At 42.2% G+C, this 23,656-nt stretch overlaps 2 protein-coding genes across 4 annotated transcripts in view; both read right to left on the minus strand.

Annotated features, from left to right (window-relative positions):
* Positions 1-7,805, minus strand: part of LOC124647815 (xylan O-acetyltransferase 5-like) — a 25,055-nt gene extending 17,250 nt beyond the window's left edge. The window contains exons 1-2 of the mRNA XM_047187684.1: positions 7,347-7,805; positions 7,035-7,101 (exon numbers count right to left, since the gene is read on the minus strand). Coding sequence (XP_047043640.1) covers positions 7,035-7,101; positions 7,347-7,805 — 526 coding nt within the window. The remainder of the gene's footprint in view (positions 1-7,034; positions 7,102-7,346) is intronic.
* Positions 7,806-11,889: 4,084 nt separating this feature from the next.
* Positions 11,890-12,431, minus strand: LOC124646790 (late embryogenesis abundant protein B19.4-like). 3 transcript variants are annotated; one of them, XM_047186850.1, is made up of 3 exons: positions 12,314-12,431; positions 12,126-12,233; positions 11,890-12,005 (listed from the first exon to the last, which is right to left on the minus strand). In XM_047186850.1, exons 1-3 carry the CDS (start codon positions 12,429-12,431, stop codon positions 11,890-11,892), a joined length of 342 nt encoding a protein of 113 aa, XP_047042806.1. The 3 variants fall into 3 exon arrangements, with proteins under 3 accessions (XP_047042806.1, XP_047042805.1, XP_047042807.1); XM_047186849.1 differs by having other exon boundaries at positions 11,890-12,233; XM_047186851.1 differs by lacking the exon at positions 12,126-12,233 and having other exon boundaries at positions 11,890-12,045; positions 12,306-12,431.
* Between the last annotated feature and the right edge of the window lie 11,225 nt (positions 12,432-23,656).

Genomic DNA, 23,656 nt, shown 5'->3' on the forward strand with positions numbered 1-23,656 from the left:
GCACTCTCGAAACCCTAACCCCGTAAGGTGTCGAGAGAGAAACTTGTCCCCTTCGATGCGAGTTTTTGTTTAAAAGCGCGAAATTTCCCCAGAATTTACTATGCAATGCACATCCCTTTCTAAAATCTACCCCTCGATCGTCTCTAAACCTGGGACATTACACGGTACTGGGGGTTTCGCGACGGGGGCTATTTGTAGGCGGAAGGGCAGGTCAAGAGGCGGCACGAGGGGCCCACACCATAGGTCGGCGCGGCCAGGGCCTGGGCCGCGCCGCCCTGGCGTGTCGCCACCTCGTGGCCCCACTTCGACTCTCCTTCGGTCTTCTGGAAGCTTCGTGGCAAAATAGGACCCCGGGCGTTGATTTCGTCCAATTCCGAGAATATTTCGTTACTAGGATTTACTGAAACCAAAACAGCAGAAAACGAGCAATCGGCTCTTCGGCATCTTGTTAATAGGTTAGTTCCAGAAAATGCACGAATATGACATAAAGTGTGCATAAAACATGTAGATATCATCAATAATGTGGCATGGAACATAAGAAATTATCGATACGTCGGAGACGTATCAGGAGCAAATTCAACAAAATAGCTATCATTATTATTCTCATCACCATAATCATCAAATATAGGAGGCATATTGTAATCATAATTAACTTTCTCCTCAATAGTAGGTGGACTAAAAATAACATAACCATCATTGTAATCATCATATATTGGAGGCATAGTATCATCATAGCAAATTTCCTCCTCAAAAGCTGAGGAACTAAAAAGTTCATTTTCATAAAAACTACCTTTTCCAAGATTAGACTTCTCCATAGAATTAGCAATAATGGTGTTCAAAGAATTCGTACTAATAGCATTGCTACCAGCATGCAAGTAAAGTTCCATAGGTTTTTAAATTTTCTCTTCAAACACCTCATGTCCTAACTCAATATAAATACTATAAAGCTCTCTATTTCTTGTTTCCCATTAAGCCTAACTAGTGAAAATAAAAACAAGAAACAAAAAGATGTAATTGCGGAATCTAAAGGAAATAACTTCGAGCACTCACACACCAGCAACAGTACTAGAAGATATATTAGTAGCTAGAGGATGTGAGTACCTTTTACCTTACCTCTCCGGCAACGACGCCAGCAAAGAGTTCGATGTCTACGCACACTTCTATTCTTGTAGACAGTGTTGGGCCTCCAAGTGCAGAGGTTTGTAGAACAGCAACAAGTTTCCCTTAAGTGGATCACCCAAGGTTTATCGAACTCGGGGAGGTAGAGGTCAAAGATATCCCTCTCAAGCAACCCTGCAATTACGATACAAGAAGTCTCTTGTGTCCCCAACACACCCAATACACTTGTCAGGTGTATAGGTGCACTAGTTCGGCGAAGAGATAGTGAAGTACATGCAATATGGAAGATTGTAAGTAGTAATTGTAATCTGAAATAAAAGTGGCAGCAAACAAACATGTAGCAGAATTGGTTGTAATGGTGTTTCATTGCTTGAAAACAAGGCCTAGGGATCATACTTTCACTAGTGGACACTCTCAAATATGATACATAATTGAATACATAGATATTATCACTTCACTATGCTACTCTTAACCACTCGCCGGTTTAATAACAAACAGAAATTCACTGCGTAGGTCTGCATAAGCATTCCTTAAAGTTTGCATTCCCAATCTATGGACACCTCACGCTGTCACTTTTAGCATACAAATATGGTACTAACTAGACACCACAATTCATAAGTATTTCTGTAAATTAAGCTTAAGAAATAAACACGGTGTACACACTGTCACCTTCACACCGTTGGACAAGGTGTCCTCGGAGATCACATAATAAACCCACTTGAGAAGCACAATAGTTGAAGCATAACATCTACTTATTCAACTAGATTACAAAGCTCATGATCACATAAAGATCATACATGGAGAGATTGATAGACCACATAGCTACCGGTAGGGATGGCAATGGGTACCCATGACCCACGTACCCGCCGGGTAAAAACCCAATAAGAGTACGGGTATGGGATAAAAGATTACCCATGAGTTTATAAATGGGAAAATATCATACCCATTGGGTAGAGCGGGTACGGGTATGGGATGGTAGAACCCATACCCACATACCCATTTACCCATCTAAATTTAACTAGTGGGTCATCGTAATATTCTAAACTACTTAATTTCCCCCTAATCACGTCTTCACGTTGCTAGGCTGAACCTCACGCTTTTCGGTCTAACAATTTATGGTAGGTTAGTGAGGATAATACCCCTATTTAGGATTGCTCACCCCATCACATATTCTTTTGATGAATTTGATGTGTTGTAAGTGTGGGTATTTTTTACCCGCGGGTACCCATTTACCATGTCGGGTGATGGGGATGGGAAAAACTTGTACCCATTGACGGGTATGGGTACGGGTGATGGGTAAGATTTAATGCGACGGGTACGGGTATGGGATGGCTCTACCCGTACCCATACCCTGCGGGTGCCATCCCTAGCTACCGGTAAAGCCCTCAGCCTTGGGGGAGAACTACTCACTCCTCATCATGGCAGTCAGCAATGGCGATGAAGATGGCGGTGGAGTCGATGGAGATAGCTCCGGGGGCAATTCCCCATCCTGGCAGGATGCCGGAACAGAGACTTTGTCCCCTGGATCTTGTCTTCGGCGGCGGCGGAGTTACGGAACTTTTCGTGGGCGGAGGCTTATTGATTTAGGGTTCACGCGTTGGGAGGCTTCTTATAGGCGGAAGATAGAGGTCGGTGGAGGCCAAGGGCCCACACCACCCCTAGGCGCGGCCAAGGCCTGGGCCACGCCTAGGCATGGTATGGCCGCCTCCTGGCCCTCCTTCGTCTCTTCTCCGAATTTCGTCTTTGTTACGGTAAAATAAGATCTTCGACTTTTTGTTTCGTCCAATTCCGAGAATATTTCCTGTACAACTTTTCTGAAATACAAAACAACATAAAACAGGGAACTGGCACTGTGGCATCTTGTCAATTGTTTAGTGCCGGAAAATGTATAAAAGTGTCACGAAGTGTAAATAAAACATATAGCAATTGATGTAAAACAAGCAGGGAGCATCAACAATTATAGATACGTTTGCAACGTATCACTAAGCTTTTTATTTGTCCTAGTTGCAAGTGGGATCGCATTTGAGCCTTTATTTCACAGTTACAAGTGGGGTTGCAACTAATAGAGAAATGTCCCAAATTCATGCAAAACTACAAATGTTTCTCTTGAAACAGTTGCAATTGGGGCAAACAAAGGTTAGTTACGACCCCACTTGCAACTGGGACAAAGGCTAAAAGAAATTCTTCAGATTCCGCGCTAAACCCTAATTCATTTTTTGTCCTAGTTGCAAGTGGGATCACAATTAAGAGAGAAATTCTATGGAATCCGAGCTAAACCTTAATTTGTGTTTTGTCTCCAGTTGCTAGTGGGGTCACAACTGACCTTTATTTTACTAGTTACAAGTGGGGTTGCAACTAAGAGATAAATGCTCCGGAATCCCGCGATAAAACCAAATTTGTCTTAGTCTTAGTTGCAAGTGGCGTCCCAACTGACCTTCATTGCCTACGTGCAAGTGGGGTTGCAACTGAGAGAAAAAATCTTTGGAATCACGCTAAACCCTAATTCACATTTCCTTGCAAAATTGCTAGTGGGGCTGCAACACTAAGAGATAATTGATCCGGAGTTCGTGTTAAACCCTTTTTTTGTCTTTGTCCCAATTGCAAGTGGGGTCGCAACTAACCTTTGTTTGCCTAGTTGCAAGTGGAGTTGCAAACTGAGAGACATGCTTCTAAATCCGTGAGAAATCCTAATTTTGTCTTTGTCCTAGTTGCAAGTAGGGTCGTAACTGACCTTAGTTTCAACTGAGAGAGAAATGCTCCAGAATCCTTGCTAACCCCGAATCTTTTTGTCCCAGTTGCAAGTGTGGTTGAACAAAGAGAGAAAATGCTCTAGAATCCATGCTAACCCTGATTTTCTCTTTGTTCAAGTTGATAGTGAGGTTGTAACTGAGAGAGAAACGTTCCGAAATCTATGCTAACTTCGAATTTCTCTTTGTCTTAGTTGCAAGTGGCACTAGTAGAAAAAGAGGCTTCCGTCCACCCCCATTAGTCCCGAAAATATTCGAACCGCGACTAAAGGGAGCTTTAGTCGCGGTTCGGGAGGCGACCCGCGACTAATGCTCCATCCGAGACGAAAGGGTACCCCTTTAGTTGCGGTTGGTAACACCAACCGGGACTAAAGGGCTATAGAGGGATGCGGCCGGCGGAAAAACCTTTAGTCCCGGTTGGGGACACCAACCGGGACTAAAGGGTACCCCTTTAGTCCCGGTTGGTGTCCCCAACCGGGACTAAAGGTTTTTCCGAGTTTTTTTACTCCCACGCACCCCCTCCCCGTGGATCGCCTTTTTTTGGTTTGTAAAATACAAAATAAAATGATAGAAAATTCAAACAAAAAAATTGTTTTCAGATTCTTGTATGTTATGCAACCTACTATTCGGAGAAATTAAGAAATTCGAATTTTCACTTTTTTTGCAAAAAAAGTTTAAAAAATGGTAAAACCGCAATAACTTTTGCATACGACGTCGGATAAAAACGTATAATATATCAAAAAAATCCTGGGAAAAAGTTACATTCGAATGAAAATAAATTATGGATTTTAGTTTTTTCTATAAATTATGGATTTTATATCTTTTAAATTTTTCAAAAAAATAAAATTAATAATTGCATCCAGCATAAAGATTACTATTACTTTTACCCAATTTTTAGATTTTCAAATTTTTAGGTTTTATGTTTGGCAAAATAATATTTAAAAAATAAAAAAAATTAAAAATTAAAAATAATAATAATTAAAAAGTTAATGTTTATTTATTTATTCACGATTATTATTACATCATTATTTTTGTTTATGAAAAAAATTATTTGAAATTCAAACAATAAAAAAATGTGACATCGATCAACATGTTAATAGGATTGATATGATACTAGTATCACATACATGTGCGCGTAGCACTTGGATGCGGGACGAAATGGAACTCGGAAGTTAAGCGTGCTAGAGGTGGAGTAGTGGGAGGATGAGTGACCGAGCGGGAAGTTTGACCACGAGTAAGTAATTTGACTAGAGATAAGTGTAGTTAGAGATAGAGACTAAACTATGCAAATAATTGAAATAATATAAATTCTAAAAAATAGAAAAAAATAGAGAGTGAAAAAAATTTAGAAACCCAAATGAATTAAAAAAAACAACGAAATAGCCTTTAGTCCCGGTTGGGGACACAAACCGGGACTAAAGGTCCTTCGCCCAGGCGCACGCTAGCCGCCCACGTGGACGGACCTTTAGTCGCGGTTCGTAAGCAACCGCGACTAAAGGGGGACTTTAGTCGCGACCCTTTAGTCCCGGTTGCACAACCGGGACTAAAGCCCGTTGTGAACCGGGACTAAAGGCCCTTTTTCTACTAGCGTGGGGTCGCAACTGACATTTGTTGTCCAGTTGCAAGTGGAGTTGCAATTGAGAGAGATGCTCTGAAACTCGTGCAAACCCCAAATTTCTAGTTTTGTACAAATTGCAAGTGGGGTCGCAACTAACATTTTTTTGCCCAGTTGCAACTGGAATTGCAACTCAGAGAGAAATGCTTCGAAACCATGATAACCCTAAATTTTTATTTGTCCCAGTTGCAAGGGGTGTGACAATTGACTTGCCCAGTTGCAAGTGTAGTTGCAACCGAATACCTCTGAATTTGGTTGCTTCCTTTCGTTTATCGGAATCTAGGTTGTCGAAACCGCAAACACTACATATCGCTTACAACGAGTTGGATTTGCGACCGCTCGCATCAATCGCACGTTAGTACCTTCCCCTTATGGTTCTACGTTTTCGTTCCCTTTTTCTTATCCTGTTTCATTTTTCCTTTTTTTGTTTGTTTCCTTTCTCTTTTAATTTCAGCTTTATTTTATCGTTCTTGTTTTGGAAAAGAGTTACTTCTCTATTTTTCTTGGACACGTGTATGCATATAGTTTTTGGAAACAACGATTTTTTCTAGTAACTATGAACATTTTTTAAACTTTGTACAATTTTTTGAAATCATTATTTTGTAAAGAAATGTCATTAATTGGTGAACATTTTTGAATCCGCAAGCAATTTTTCGAAACCATGATATTTTTTAATTTCTCGGATTAAAAATTTCCTGTGTGCTTGTTTAAGTAAATATAGGATGAGCCGATTTTTTTTTAAAAAAAACTAGGATCAGCCAAGCCAGGTGTGCAAATACTAGCTAGGAACGTGCAAGTTAGGATTTAATCCGGATAATTAGTTGTCGGAGCACCATACTAGCTAGGCACGAATAGATTCACGGACTCCATTCCTTTGCTTGCTTCATTCGACCGATCGATCACATATATGGTCCAACAAGTCAAGGCCAGTGGTGGCGTCAGAGATGAAGTGTTGGGTATTCATTTTTAATCTGTGTATTTATTTTGTCAAAATTCTCATGTATTTGCCAAAAAAAATCCTAATTTATGAGAAAATTTTAAGATTTTGTCAAAATCTTGAGTATTCAGCTGCATACACATGAATACCCCTGGTGCCGCCCCTGGTCAAGGCATTGTGCACGTACTGTGAGTATACTGTGTACTCACGTCCATGCCGCATTTTGCATGTACTGTATACTCCCGTCGTTGCCTTCCTTGCTCGACTTTCGTTTTGGAGTAATCTTGTGTCATACGGTCCATTAAACTTCCTAACTTTTATTCTTTGAAGGCCTGAATAACCGCCAATGGCAAATCAATATCAAGTACCTTCATATGGGAAACCCGGACAGACATCGAAACCATATGATATTCCATATTTCCATGATGCTCCAATATGGCTCTGGAGAACCGGTAAGGTCTTTCCGGGCTTCATTAACATCATTTATTGCCATGTCCTGGGATTTCGGGGAAGGCCACTGAAACAACATAACAAGAAAATCCGGGTAAGCTCAAACCCGGTACAAAGAATAAAAGTTAGAAGAGGCAAACTATGTCGGTGATGAATTTCAACTCACCTTCCATCTCGCGGTTCATCCGCTCAGCAACATCTTTTTTTTTTAGGCAAATCAGTGGGTTTCCCCACTGTGTATATTTATATATTTTCAAATAAGGTGTATGTACAAAAAGCTTATTGCTAGAGTTAAGCAATAGCTGGCTAACTAGAAGGCCCTAAGCCCAAAGAAAGAAGAAAAAAGAACAGCTGGGATTATTGAAATCTCTCAACCCAAGGCTTGAGGCCAGCATAAGACTTTCTAGGAGTCTTATATATAGAAGCGAAACTTCCTCCTTGAACTTTCTTCGACATCTGTATAGATTTGGTGGAGTACTTTTGAAGATGAAAGCATTGCGAGTAGTCCATATGGCCCATCTTCAACATCTTTCCAGTCAGTCATCTTGGCTTTCAGAGCAACTTGCTTCGTCTGAAGTTCATTAAGACGCCTCTCTGTGCTGGTCAACTCCTTCAACCTTTGGATCTCGGTTTTTAAATTCTTGATGGTCTCATTGACCGCTTGAGTCTTCTGGATCTCATAGTTCTCCTTGGCTTTGGCGAGCTCGTCTTTGAAACATTGGGTGATCCCGGAAATATCTCTCTCATGCTGGCGTTTCACTCCTTCGATTTTCTTCTTCAGCCGGTCCACTTCGTCCTTTTCCTTCTGAATCTCGCTGCTGTGCACTTGCTTCAGTTGGTTCTTGTTGCTGAAAGTCAAGCGTAATCTTTTGTTGGAATTGGGCAACTGCAAATCGACGAAAAGTTTGAGATCATCTGGCGAGTTAACATCCACCATCTACCATTGGTGATCGAGAAGATCGGGCCACCCCTTATCACTGGGCGTTCCTCGGCCTGAGCCCGACAGATGCCCATGGATAGTCTGGTTCATAGAAGCAACGTTACAAATCCTACGTTAAATCATGCTATCTATTAAAAAATACTATAAATATAATTTAATACCATTACGATACTTGAGAAACTGGTTTTACAATAGATGTCTAATTTGATCAATAGGTTTCAACTCCAGCCAACAATCTTCATACATATAGCTTATGTTCAATATTCCCATCAGAGCGCAACAAGTGACATGCTTATCACTATCTCTTTTCCACCTTATAGCGCAGCATGTGACATGCTTATCACTATCTCGTTTCCACCTAGGGCGACACCGGGGCGATACCGCGCCGCCGCCTACAGCCCCCCTCCGCCTGCTCCTCTAGCCGCCGCTGCCGCCGGCCCTTGCCGCGGTGGCGGCGGGCCCAGCCCCCGAAGGTGGACTGGGGTGGTGGACGCCGGAGATCTGCGCCATGGCTGCTACGGCGGTGGTGGCGGCTCATCCGCGGCGGCCGACCGTGGCGGCGCCCCTGGTCGGGGTGGTGGCGGAGACTCTCCTCCGGCGGTGCCTTGACCGGCGGTGAAGATCTGGGCCAGATTGGGTGGAGTTGGGGAAATTCCAGATCTTGATCTGGGTGATTCCCGTGCTGCCTATCCGGTCTTCTTCGCTGCATGGTTGGGCCGGTCTGGTCGGGGTCGACCCTGCTTGGTCGTCGCCGTTCTCTTTGCTGCCTCATGGCCGCTGGTAGAGTGCGGCGTCCACGGCGGAGCAGGTTGCCGGCGGGCGGCGGCGAGGGGGCCTGCCGTTCTGCCTAATAAAGGCGGCAGTCCTAGGGTTTCTCTCGCTCCAAGTGAAGATCGCTCGGAAGCTTCTTCCCATTTAGCTTGCTAGATTGTCGTGTTCCGGAAGGTCATGCCGGCGAAATTCATTGTGCGATCAATGCCTGAAGATTGCTGGATTGGGTGTTTTCGGTCGAGCGCACCCATGTTTTTTATCTGACCGTTTGGTTTCAGAGGGAGCGCTTCGAAGCTCTGCTGGCTGTTAATATCATGGAGCTTGTTTTCTTTCCATGGTGTTGGCGGAGAAGGTCATGAAATTCAAGATTGGTGGAAGAGCAATGGTGGTCGGATCTTGGTGGTGCGATGGAACTGGCTTGGTGTTCCGGGCTTCACAGCAGCGGTATGAAAGTGGGGGCGACAACACAGGTGAAGTTCAGAGTCCTACCTTTCGTGGTGAAAACCCAAGGTCTGGCCTTAACTGGTTGTGCCTGGCAATGACCTTGTTGGAGGCATTGTTTTGAGAGCGGGGGCTTTCTTCAGGGTGAAAACCTAAGATCTTTGATCGGGCGACGACGGTGTTAGAGCACTGTTCCCTTCTTGAAGGCGTCGTTTTTTGAGAGTCTGTATTTCAGGTGTTGTCTTGGCGGTGGATGTATTGCTGTTGTTAGGCCCGAGGTACTGTTGCGGGACTTTTGTTTATTAGTTTTCTTTTCCTTTTTTGGCTGTGTGCATCCGTAGTGCCATTAGGGTGGTGCGTTGTTGCAGAGGCTGGGTGTAATTGGTATCTTTTGATATTAATATATTCCCTTTATCGAAAAATCCCGTTTCCACCTATCACCCCAACATCTTTATTTGTTTCAAGAATATCAAAATCAAAGAGGTATCTCGTTTCCACCTTACTATCACCCCAACATCTTTATATGTGACATGCTACATATGTTGATTGCACTCATCAAGTTGCTTGAGTTGGGGGAAAAGAAGCTTATTTACTTCGCGTAAGTAGTAGTAGGATTTTGGTAGTTTACGGAGCTAGAGCGCACCTTTTATGCATGTCTCCACATGATCCAAAATTATGAAGGTATCGATGAACATATCATTTAGAGTTTGAACATAAATAGAATATTTTGAAGTGATTAAAATGATTTTCCACGTATTTGGGTGAAAGGGCATCACGAGGAGGCACTCTAGAAGGTTTAACGATCACGAGGAGGCACTCCAGAAAGTTTAACAACATTCCGTACGGGCAGGGTCCGTCCATATCATCCGATCGTACCATGCGGAATGTCAGATATTCTGAAAACATGTTGCACTTACATCTCCATATTCCATGTGCTCGTAAAGTCGTTCATAAAAGAATTTTTTGTTATGTACAGAAGAGAAAAATATCGAAAAGTGTATTTGGCACATGAGCACCAGTGCTCCTGATTTCTAAAAATCATATTTTTTGGATTTCAAAAATTATGAAATTAAATACCCACATACATACAAACATTCTGAAGGTACGCTAAAATTTTTGGAGAAACATATATTATATTTTTACCTATACAAAAAAGACAAACTTCTGACAAATATATACCTCTATACGTAGCCACAAATTTGTTTTTTTCCTGTAGGTCAAAATACAATGTAATTTTTACCGAAACTTTGCATGAATAATCAGAACATGTGTATGTATTCATGGAATAAATGTGATGATTTTTTGGAACACAAAAATACAGTTTTTAAATATTTTAAAAAGTGAGAGCACTGGTGCTCATGTGCACCAAATTTGCTTCCGAAAAATATGTCCTAGAAAGAACTCTTCGCGAGACATTTTTCATCTTTTTAGACATGGGATGAAAAAAAAATCGGTTTTCACATAGAATGTCAAGATGCATGCGAAATTTTTGTTCAGAATTTTTTGACATCTAAAATAAATCAGATAGCAGGAGCATATGCAACTAAGATAAACAGTGGGTTTCCGGGCAGGTAAAAGAAGTAGATTTATTTTAGGGGCAGAAGATTGCTTATTTCTACTTTGAAGCCGTTTAGAGCAGTCAGCTCTTATTTGTTTACGAACTTTTTTTAAAGTGCAATTAGCCAAGATGGAATATATCGACCATGTGTTGCATTTTATGATGTTTTGAGAATCACGACACTTTATTTTGTTGTAGTTGCAGCAAGGCCACTCATAGTAGAATGTGTACAGTGGTTTGTAACTTCATTTTGTTGCTGTTGCAACAATAAGACATTATATTATAGTAAAATGTGCAATTTCTATAGAAATCAAAAGATCATCCAACAGCAAGAAAAAAAACGGAAATACATTTCTGGCGCCCCTTTTTGACACAAAATACAATCTAACGATGTTAGGAAATAGATCTCTGCGTTCTGGATTCCTTGTACTGACTATAATGTAGGAGGAGCCAAAGGGAATTATGTGCTTCAGTCATCAGGCATATGTGATCTGTCCAGATTAGGTTAAAAAGATGAGATTGGGTTAAAAAGATCGATCATGAACCCATAAAATTCTCATTAGCACATTCTCATTCATGATTCTAATGCAGCGTTCAAGCTAGGGATAGACTCGTTAATCATCGTTCTTAGATAACTGCACACTTGGGAGAAGAAATTCCAGCATTAAACATACTACTATATGCAGCTAGAGCTCGTGCGACTCCTTGCCATGTTTCTGCAGCATGTTGGTTTTCTGGTATTTGTTTGAACTCTCTTGGTTCATTTTTAACAATTCTTGTTCAGTAGTAAGAGAGAGAGATCAAGCTTATATTTCCTAATTAATTCTGTAGTGGTAATTCCGATGAAATGAGGGAGATTGGAAGTTATGAGCATCAAGATCTTAACTCTCAAACACCCAACAATTAGCACATGGTAGCATCCATATTAAAGGTTTAGATTTTAGCAACAAACAATTAGCACATGGTAGCATCCATATTAAATGTTTAGATTTTAGCAACAAACGACTACCATTACTGAAGACGCAAAGATACATAGGACACTGTTGGGCATTGGCTGGGAAGCCATATGAGCCACAACATACTTCGACTAACACGAACACCTGGTTAACTGACTCGACTAACCACTACAGGCTATATAGCTACGAAGCACACATGATCATACTACATATGATCGCCTACATGCGTGCACATCGTCAGGATCTGACCTACATTATTCAGTGGTACGGGACGCACTACGGAGGTAAACTAACAGCCAGCTACATTCAGACATCAGCACTGAGCTGCTTGCTCTGCTAGGTGAGCACTGGTCATCTAGGACTTGGTCTTGAACTTGGACTCGTCGATGTCGATGCCCTCCCTGGCGGCGCGCTCGCCGCCGGACTCCTCCTTGGTGCTCAGTCCGCCCTTGCGCCCCATCTCGCGGTACCCTTCCTCCCCTATCTGCTCCTTGCGAGTCTCCCCGCCCTTGTGGCCCATCTCGCGGTACCCTTCTTCCCCGAGCTGCTCCTTCCGAGCCTCCCCGCCTTTGTGCCCCATTTCGCGGTAACCTTCCTCCCCGAGCTGCTCCTTGCGAGTCTCCCCGCCTTTGTGCCCCATCTCGCTGTACCCTTCTTCCCCGAGCTGCTCCTTCCGAGTCTGCCCACCACGGCTGCGCCCTGCACCAATGCGTAGTAATCAGTATCAGAAATTGATCGCTTAAGAAATCGCAGGTTCAGTATGCATAACATATCTGTACCTTCGGCGAGGTTCTCCTGCGCCTCGACGGACTTCCCGCCGGTGCCGCCGGGGACGACGGTCTGCCCCTCGCGGGCCTTGCTGTCCAGCTCCGACCTCTCCTGCTGCTTGGACGCCATCGCTTTCAAACTCAACGGAAAACCGACGCTAGTGTGTGAGACTGCTTGTACGGGGTGTGTGATAGCTTGATGCTGGTGACGAAGCAGCTTGCGGCGCCTTTATATAGCCGGCGAGGAGGTGGGTCGGGCGGCCAGGGGGCGCCGCGTGTGTGACGACGCGGACGCAAGGACCGCCTCCCAGTGTCCCTGATGTATCGACACGCGTCAGCCGAGGCACCTGAAGGACGACACGTCGGGGAGTACGTGGGTGTGGGCACACGGGCATGGTTATCCGAGGTAGCTGCCGGATGAGCTTTGTTCAAACGTACACTACGGCACCTGGTTTGTCCGGCGCTGTCGTCCTGTCGCCGTATGTAGGATCGTGGTACTATCTACTCTCCATTTCCAAGTTCGCGTACTTGCGTACTTGCGTTCGTCGGCGGCCGGTCGGAGACCAGGCATGGGCTGAGCCAGCTAGTGTGTTGAGCTAAGCATGGAGTATCTATGTTCGATACTCCTTCCGTACGGCATATATTTCTCTGAAATGTTTATCTACGCATAGTTTGATTATTTTTAAAATATCAACAATTATATGAAAATATATTTCATGATTTATCTTCTATACTAATTTTGTATTATAGATGTTAATGATTTTTCAAAATAATTTAATCAAACTGTGCAACTGTGCACAGTTTGATTTTTCTTCAAAAATATACACCATATTCATTCGAATGGAGATAGTAGTCAAAAGAAGAAGAAAAAACGTGAACCAGTATGGGTTTTGTCTTACGTTGTGTTTGGATGCATAGAATTAGCCACGAAATTGAATTGAAATAAAAATTTCAAATCTAAGATGAAAATGAATTGGCTTCCAATTTAAATTCAGTTGTTTGGATGTGTTTGAAAATTTCTTTTAGAATCAAAGGTTGTACCTAATTCTAATTCCTGTTTAGATGTACAAATTATAAATCTGATGTTTTGTTGAATTTAGACAATACAGACTTGTGTAGAAAGAACAACATCATGTGGTCGGTTGCGCTATGCGGTGTAGCTCACTAGTTCATCGAAATAATTTTCGCTGTGAAACACATACCTACGTGCACCAAATTATCGAAGAACAAGGATCTTTTTTCTTTTTAGATATGAGAGCATCGTTCCGGTCTCTGCATCAATCGATGTACACACTCATATATTTATTAAATAAACATCACAGTGAGGTACTTATTACATAAAAAGAGTGGTACTTGTTGAATCCAAAGAAGAAACACAAGTAGATGGAAAGTACATAAAAACTATCCATCCTAAAATTCTCCAAACGTGCCGCCATCCAGTAGTCTGGAAATAGCAGTCATGAGTGACTTCCAGCAGACGGTTGCATCCAGTAACCATAGTACTCCGCTGGTCCTCCGGGAGCATGTATGCCCATAGTTATATCCAGTGCGCCGCACGAAGAATAACCTGCAAAAAATTGGTTCCCTTTTGTTTATTAAAGATAATATCATTCTAGCAAGTCCAAATAGCTTTATCATTTTTGTTCACTTCATTTAGCCAATTGTCAAACATATTAGTCACATTAGATGGAGGTGGAATGTTATAAGTAAAATATATCATTCGCCAAACAATTTTTGCAAAAGGACAATGAAGAAACAAATGATCAACATTTTCATTGTTGTTACAAAAACAATATTTTTGACATCCTACCCATTTTTTCTTCTCCAAATTATTCACAGTGAGCAACACTTTATTACTAACAAACCACATTAAAATTTTAATTTTTAGCGGAATTTTAATCTTTCAAAGATATTTCCGTAAAAATCTAGCGTGGTGATACGTCTCAAACGTATCTATAATTTCTTATGTTTCATGCTACTTTTATGATGATACTCACATGTTTTATACACATTATATGTCATTATTATGCATTTTCCGGCACTAACCTACTGACGAGATGCCGAAGAGCCAGTTGCTGTTTTCTGTTGTTTTTGGTTTCTGAAATCCTACAAAGGAAATATTCTCGGAATCGGACGAAATCAACGCCCATAACCTTATTTTTCCCGAAGCTTCCGAGAGAGCCGCAGAGGGACCGCAGGGGAGCCCTGGGGGCCCCACACGTGGTGGCGGCGCGGCCCAGGGGGGCGCGCCCCCCTAGTGTGTGGGACCCCCATGGCCCCTCCGACTCCGCCTCTTCGCCTATTTAAGCCGTCCTGACCTAAATCTTCGATACGGATTGACGAAACACCAGAAAACCTTCCAGAGCTGCCGCCATCGCGAAACTCCAATTCAGGGGACATAAGTCTCTGTTCCGGCACGCCGCCGGGACGGGAAAGTGCCCCCGGAAGGCATCTCCATCGACACCACCGCCATCTCCATCGCCGCTGCTGTCTCCTATGATGAGGAGGGAGTAGTTCTCCATCGAGGCTAAGGGCTGTACCGGTAGCTATGTGGTTAATCTCTCTCTCATGTACCCCAATACAATGATCTCATGAATTGCCTTGCATAATTGAGATCCATATGATGAGCTTTGTATCACTATTAATCTATGTGCTACTCTAGTGATGTTATTAAAGTAGTCTATTCCTCCTCCATGATGTAATGTTGACAGTGTGTGCATCACGAAGTACTTGGTATAGGTTATGATTGTGATCTCTTGTAGATTATGAAGTTAACTATTACTATGATAGTACTGATGTGATCTATTCCCCCTTTCATAGCTGATGCTGACAGTGTGCATGCTATGTTAGTACTCGGTATAATTGTGTTGGTCTATCATGCACTCTAAGGTTATTTAAATATGGACATCGAATGTTGTGGAGCTTGTTAACTCCGGCATTGAGGTGCTCTTGTAGCCCTACACAATTAATGGTGTTTGTCATCCAACAAGAGAGTGTAGAGTGGTTTTATTATGTGATCAATGTTGAGAGTGTCCACTAGTGAAAGTATGATCCCTAGGCCTTGTTTCCAAGCACTGAAACTTCGTTTATTTACTGTTCTGTTGCATGTTTACTCGTTGCCATCTTTATTTCAGATTGCTATTACCACTCATATTCATCCATATCATTTGCATCTCACTATCTCTTCGTCGAACTAGTGCACCTATACATCTGACAAGTGTATTAGGTGTGTTGGGGATACAAGAGACTTCTTGTATCGTAATTGCAGGGTTGCTTGAGAGAGATATCTTTGACCTCTTCCTCCGTGAGTTTGATAAACCTTGGGTGATTCACATAAGGGAAACTTGCTGCTGTTCTACAAACCTCTGCTCTTGGAGGCCCAACACTGTCTATAGGAATAGAAGCGTGCGTAGACATCAAGCTATTTTTCTGGCGCCGTTGCCGGGGAGGTAAGGTAAAAGGTATTCACATCCTCCGACTACTAAGCTATTTCCTAGCACTGTTGCCGGTGTGTGAGTGCTCGAAGGTATTTCCTTTAGATCCTGCAATTATATCTTTTTGTTTCTTGTTTTTATTTTCACTAGTTAGGCTTAATGGAAAACAACAACAAAATTAGAGATCTTTATAGTATTTATCTTGAGTTAGGACATGAGGTGTTTGAAGAGAAAATTAAAAAATCTATGGAACTTTATATGCATGCTAATGGCAATGTTATTAGTATGAATGCTTTGAACACCATTGTTGCTAATGCTATGGAAAATTCTAAGCTTGGGGAAGCTGGTTTTGAGGAGCATGATATTTTTAGTCCCCCAAGCATGGAGGAGAAAATTTACTTTGATGATACTTTACCACCTATATATGATGATTACAATGATGACGATCATATTTTTAGTCCACCTACTATTGAGGAGAAAATTAATTATGATTACAATATACCTCCTATATATGATGATTATGGTGATGAGAATAATAATGATAGCTATCTTATTGAATTTGCTCCCACTACAATTAATAGTAATGACTATGCTTATGTGGAGAGTAATAATTTTATGCATATAGCTCATGATAAGAATGTTTCATGTGATAGTTATATTGTTGAGTTTGTTCATGATGATACTGAAAGTTATTATGAGAGAGGGAAATATGGTTACATGCATCTTAATAATATTAAGTTTCCCCTCTTTATGTTGAAAATTTTGAAGTTGCACTTTCTTTGTCTTTCTATGATAGTAGCTTCATGCTTCTATAACTTGTTTATTTACAAGATTCCTTTTTATAGGAAGTGTGTTAGGCTTAAATTTGTTTCATATTTGCCTTTTGATGCTCTCTTTCGCTTCAGCTCTTATTTCTTGCGAGTGCATCATTAAAATTGATGAGCCCATCTTAATGGCTATAAAGAAAGCACTTCTTGGGAGATAACCCATGTTTTTATTTTGCTACTGTTTTGTTGTGTCTTGGAAGTTTTTACTACTGTAGCAACCTCTCCTTATCTTTATTTTATTGCATTTTTGTGCCAAGTAAAGTCTTTGATAATAAAGTTGATACTAGATTTGGATTGCTGCGCAGAAACAGATTTCTTACTGTCACGAATTTGAGTAGAATTCTCTGTAGGTAACTCAGAAAAATCTGCCAATTTACGTGCGTGATCCTCAGATATGTACGCAACTTTCATTCAATTTGAGCTTTTTCATCTGAGCAAGTTAAGTGCCCCAGAAAAATTCGTCTTTACGAACTGTTCTGTTTTGACAGATTCTGCCTTTTATTTCGCATTGCCTGTTTTGCTATGTTTGATGGATTTATTTGTTCCATTAACTTCCATTAGCTTTGGGAAATGTCCAGAAGTGTTAAGAATGATTGTGTTACCTCTGAACATGTGAATTTTTGATTATGCACTAACCCTCTAATGAGTTTGTTTTGAGTTTGGTGTGGAGGAAGTTTTCAAGGGTCAAGAGAGGAGAATGATATACTATGATCAAGAAGAGTGAAAAGTCTAAGCTTGGGGATGCCCCCGTGATTCATCCCTGCATATTTCAAGAAGACCCAAGCGTCTAAGCTTGGGGATGCCCAAGGCATCCCCTTCTTCATCGACAACTTATCGGGTCATCTCTAGTGAAACTATATTTTTATTCGACTCACATCTTATGTACTTTACTTGGAGCGTCTGTGTGCTTTTATTTTCGTTTTGTTATTTTCATTCTCTGAATAAATTCATGCTTGTGTTGGAGAGAGACACGCTCCGCTTTTTCATATGAACACTGGTGTTCTTAGTTCTATCTTTAATGTTCATGGCGGAGTTGAAAACTGCTTCGTTGATTGCTATTTGGTTGGAAACAGAAAATGCTTCATGTGGTAATTGGTATATGGTCTTGAATAATTTGATACTTGGCAATTGTTGTGCTCAAATAGATCATGTTTAAGCTCTTGCATCATGTACTTTGCACCTATTAGTGAAGAACTACATAGAGCTTGTTGAAATTTGGTTTGCATGATTGGTCTCTCTAAAGTCTAGATATATTCTGGTGAAGTGTTTGAATAACAAGGAAGACAGTGTAGAGTCTTATAATGCTTGCAATATGTTCTTATGTAAGTTTTGCTGTACCGGTTTATACTTGTGTTTGCTTCAAACAACCTTGCTAGCCTAAGCCTTGTATTGAGAGGAATTCTTCTCGTGCATCCAAATCCTTGAGCCAAAAACTATGCCATTTGTGTCCACCATACCTACCTACTACATGGTATTTCCCTGCCATTCCAAAGTATATTACTTGAGTGCTAACTTTAAAATTCTATTCTTTGCCTTTGCAATATATAGCTCATGGGAAAAATAGCCTTAAAAACTATTGTGGTGAAGAATATGTACTTATGTATCTTATTTCTTAATAAGTTGCTTGTTGAGCGGTAACCATGTTTCTGGGGACGCCATCAACTTTTTGTTGAATATCATGTGAGTTGCTATGCATGCTCGTCTTGTCTGAAGTAAGGGCGATTTTTATGATCAAATGGTTTGAGTATGCATATTGTTAGAGAAGAACATTGGGCCGCTAACTAAAGCCATGAATCATGGTGGAAGTTTCAGCTTGGACACAAATCCTCAATCTCTTATGAGAATATTACCTGTTGTTGAATGCTTAAGCATTAAAAGAGGAGTCCATTATCTGTTGTCTATGTTGTCCCAGTATGGATGTCTAAGCTGAGAATAATCAAAGCGAGAAATCCAATGCGAACTTTCTCCTTAGACCTCTCGTACGATGCGGCATAGAGGTACCCCTTTGTGACACTTGGTTGAAACATATGTTATGCAATGATAATCCGTGTTAATCCAAGCTAATTAGGACAAGGTGCGGGCACTATTAGTATTCTATGCATGAGGCTTGCAACTTATAGGATGTCTTATACATAACACATATGATTTATTACTACCGTTGACAAAATTGTTTCTATGTTTTCAAAATGAAAAGATCTAGCACAAAAATAGTAATCCATGCTTCCCTCTGCGAAGGGCCTATCTTCTACTTTATTGTTGATTTAGTTTACCTACTTCTTTCTATCTTAGAAGCAAACACTTGTGTCAACTGTGTGCATTGATTCTTACATGTTCACCTATTGCACTTGTTATATTGCTTTATGTTGACAATTATCCATGAGATATACATGTTACAAGTTGAAAGCAATTGTTGAAACTTAATCATCTTTTGTGTTGTTTCAATGCCTTCTACTTCGAATTTATTGCTTTATGAGTAACTCTTATGCAAGTCTTATTGATGCTTGTCTTGAAAGTACTATTCATGAAAAGTCTTTGCTATATGGTTCAATTGTTTACTCATTGTCTTTACCATTGCTTCGAATCGCTGCATTCATCTCATGTGCTTTACAATAGTATTGATCAAGATTATGATAGCATGTCACTTCAGAAATTATCTTTATTATCGTTTACCTACTCGAGGGCGAGTAGGAACTAAGCTTGGGGATGCTTGATACGTCTCAAACGTATCTATAATTTCTTATGTTCCATGCTACTTTTATGATGATACTCACATGTTTTATACACATTATATGTCATTATTATGCATTTGCCGGCACTAACCTATTGACGAGATGCCGAAGAGCCGCTGTCGTTGTTCTGCTGTTTTTGGTTTCGTAAATCCTACAAAGGAAATATTCTCGGAATCGGACGAAATCAACGCCCGTAACCTTATTTTTCCCGAAGCTTCCACAGAGCCGAGAGGGCCAGAGGGGAGCCCTGGGGGCCCCACATGTGGTGGCGGCGCGGCCCAGGGGGGGCGCCCCCCTAGTGTGTGGGACCCCGTGGCCCCTCCGACTCCGCCTCTTCGCCTATTTAAGCCGTCCTGACCTAAATCTTCGATACGGATTGACGAAACACCAGAAAACCTTCCAGAGCCGCCGCCATCGCGAAACTCCAATTCGGGGGACAGAAGTCTCTGTTCCGGCACGCCGTCCGGACGGGGAAGTGCCCCCAGAAGGCATCTCCATCGACACCACCGCCATCTCCATCGCTGCTGATGTCTCCTATGATGAGGAGGGAGTAGTTCTCCATCGAGACTAAGGGTTGTACCGGTATCTATGTGGTTAATCTCTCTCTCATGTACCCCAATACAATGATCTCATGAATTGCCTTGCATAATTGAGATCCATATGATGAGCTTTGTATCACTATTAATCTATGTGCTACTCTAGTGATGTTATTAAAGTAGTCTATTCCTCCTCCATGATGTAATGTTGACAGTGTGTGCATCATGAAGTACTTGGTATAGGTTATGATTGTGATCTCTTGTAGATTATGAAGTTAACTATTACTATGATAGTATTGATGTGATCTATTCCCCTTTCATAGCTGATGTTGACAGTGTGCATGCTATGTTAGTACTCGGTATAATTGTGTTGGTCTATCATGCACTCTAAGGTTATTTAAATATGAACATCGAATGTTGTGGAGTTTGTTAACTCCGGCATTGAGGTGCTCTTGTAGCCCTACACAATTAATGGTGTTTGTCATCCAACAAGAGAGTGTAGAGTGGTTTTATTATGTGATCAATGTTGAGAGTGTCCACTAGTGAAAGTATGATCCCTATGCCTTGTTTCCAAGCACTCGAAACTCCGTTTATTTACTGTTCGTTGCATGTTTACTCGCTGCCATCTTTATTTCAGATTGCTATTACCACTCATATTCATCCATATCATTTGCATCTCACTATCTCTTCGCCGAACTAGTGCACCTATACATCTGACAAGTGTATTAGGTGTGTTGGGGACACAAGAGACTTCTTGTATCTTAATTGAGGGTTGCTTGAGAGGGATATCTTTGACCTCTTCCTCCCTGAGTTCGATAAACCTTGGGTGATTCACTTAAGGGAAACTTGTTGCAGTTCTACAAACCTCTGCTCTTGGAGGCCGAACACTGTCTACAGGAATAGAAGCGTGCGTAGACATCACGTGGCCATTCAAAAGATCAAGGTACATAGATTTAACGGAGAATAAACCAGATTCATTTAACTGAATAGACATAAGCCGCTGACAAAGGTGTAACCACAAATTGTTAATCATTGAATGTTCTTCTAAAACTAATATTCAGACGGTGTTGTGCCAATACCGTAGAAACCAACACATTCTTCCGTTGGACAATATTATATAACGACGGATATTGGAGAGATAGAGGATAATCGCCAAGCCAAGTGTCCTCCCAAAAAGGCACCGTAATCCCATTACCGACCTTGAAAGTCCCTCTCTTAAGAAACTCCGGTTTAACCCGCATAAGCCCCTTCCAAAAAGGTGAATCAGTGGGTTTAGACTCCACCTGAGCCAAAGTTTTTTTATATATATTTATTATGTAGTAGTTGTTGCCACATGCCGTCTTCATGTAGAAGTTTAAAAAGCCATTTACTTAATAAACACAGGTTTTACAGCTCAAGCACCTCAATCCCCAGCCCCCTTGGTCTTTAGGCCTACACACTATATTCCACCTAGATAATCTATATTTCTTCTTATCGTCATCCTCTTGCCAAAAAAAAGCGAGAACGATAATAATCAAGTCTCTTCTGCACCCCTTTAGGAATTTCTAGGAATGATAGCATAAACATGGGTAAGCTTGTAAGCGTAGAATTTACAAGCACCGGGCGATCCCCATAAGACAACATATTGCCTTTCCAGCATCCTAATTTTGAGGCAAAACGATTTTCCATCGGATTCCATTCAGAATAACGAAGTCTTCGATGGTGGATAGGAATCCCAAGATATCGAAAAGGTAAAGTCCCGGATGTAGACCCAAAGATATTCTTATATTGATGTTCCAGTTGTGTAGCTTTACCAAAGCAAAACAACTGTTGCCTGCCAAAACTCACCGGCGAGCAGCGACGAGCAACACGAAGAGCCGGGAGGCTTCCAGGACGGCTGGTGGGCCCTGGTCCCTCGGTCGACGGCCCGCAATGCTCTGGCACACGTCCTGACGGTCGCAAGGGCGTGCCACCTGACCTATACCTGGTCAGGGAGGTGTTGGATCGCTTCGATCAGTTTCCTGCATGGTAGACACGTAAACATTAAATGAGCCTCGATCGGCTCTCGAGTTACCTCGCTCATCGGCTCAAAGAGCCGATTGACCCATGGTTCATGTTAGATCTTGCAATAACATGGGTATCCCGCTTCATTAATATTAAGCTAAATCGATCTACGACAGCTTTAGGGTTTTCACCGTATAACCGGAACATCCTACACGTAGTTGAGCCTAGCAGATACGAAAGATGATGGAAAACTAACCCTAAAAGAGGCCTAAAAACCAACATAGAGTCGATCCCCGGAACATCCCTTCTAGGATCGGTAAGCCATACCTAGCGCACTACCGGATCATTCAACCCGTTTGCAAGGCCTAACCATACGGATATCAAACTAATCCTTGCAGAACACGAAGCAACTATAAAAGATCAAAACTACTAAATAAAGATGAAGCAAGATGCCACCCTTACACCTAAGATAGGTGTAAGGGCGGCTAGATATCGAGGGGCGGCATAGCTAAGAAAGCATATCAGAAGAACAACGATGCAAGCCCCAAAACATCTACGATAAGTGGTGTTACTCGCCATCAACAAGGCTTCAGTACGAGCAACACCAGATAACGAATAAACCTATACTGCATAGATCGCAAGATGCGATCTAGGCAGCATGATGCTTACCCGGAAGAAACCCTCGAAACAAGGGGTGGCGATGCGCCTAGATTGTGTTTGTTGTGAACGTGGTCGTCCTCCTTTCTCAATAACCCTAGGTACATATTTATAGTCCGTAGACTTTCTATCTTTGGAATACACCTAACCGTGTACGAGCTAAACTCTATCTCTTAATTCTAAACTAAGATGCAATCTACTATAATATACGTATACACGGGCAATCTAGCCCAAACTCTCGTGCAAGGCCGCTTCGGAGACGCTCCACGTGTATATCCTCCAAGCCCATCTCAATTACGGCCCATCTCCTGATTTGGCCAAAATCCGGTGATAACACATGCCCCCCTGGTTTTGGTAATGATAATTTCAAAACCACTCTGTTTTTTCTTCGTAGGGTCATGTCGTGGCAGAGTAGAACCGTCACAGCATCTTTTCATCATGATGCCTTGCCTTCTCAACTTCTCTGCATGATTTGACAGTTTTGGCACCATGTCCTCGGAAACCGCCGTAGCATTAAATCTCCACTATATCCCCTTCATTTAACCGCATCGAGCAGTTCGCTTCTTCATCCCCCTGCCCCGCATTAGCCATCGGAAAACCCTCCTTCGCACCATGTCTTCCTCCTCCTCCTCCTCTACCTCATCGGATCTTTCCTCCCTATCCTCTTCTTCTCGTGAGCCGACGCCGGAGTGGGGCTCGTTGGCGGCGCACGACATCCTCGCCCCAACGACGTGGGACAAGAAGGATCACGATTCCTCCGTCTGGTTCGAGGATGACAAGTCCTTGACCGACGGAGAAGACGACTTCCAGTTCCTCGTCGATGGGGAGCTGGAGGCGGAGAGCGAGGATGACTCCTTCTCCTGGGATGACTTCACCTCCTCCGACGAGGAGGAGGAAGAGGAGGATGACACCTCCTCCGACGAGCCGCCGGCGAAGCGCTTCCGCGCCGGGTCGAACGACGACAACGACGACGACGAGGAGGAGGAAGAGGCCCCTGCCGAGGGCTACGGCAGCAGCGACGAGGAGCTCGCCGGTAGCAGCGCCGACGAGGGCAGCAACGACCCTTAGACTAGGACTACTAGCATAGGACTAGTAGTAGTAATCGGCTCTTTTGTTCTTCCTCTCCTGAGCAATCGGCTCTTCTCTGTAAAAATCCTCTTTATTAATGAAGAAAGTATTTCTATGTCGA

This window comes from Lolium rigidum, chromosome 4 (assembly GCF_022539505.1).
Source record: "Lolium rigidum isolate FL_2022 chromosome 4, APGP_CSIRO_Lrig_0.1, whole genome shotgun sequence".
Classification (NCBI taxonomy): Eukaryota; Viridiplantae; Streptophyta; class Magnoliopsida; order Poales; family Poaceae; genus Lolium; species Lolium rigidum.

Excerpts from the sequence above, each read along its gene's own strand:
- LOC124646790 (XM_047186849.1), bottom strand. The coding sequence starts at position 12,431 with ATGGCGTCCAAGCAGCAGGAGAGGTCGGAGCTGGACAGCAAGGCCCGC. Across the intron at positions 12,234-12,313 it reads GCAGGAGAACCTCGCCGAAG|GGCGCAGCCGTGGTGGGCAG; the intron begins GTACAGATATGT and ends GCATTGGTGCAG.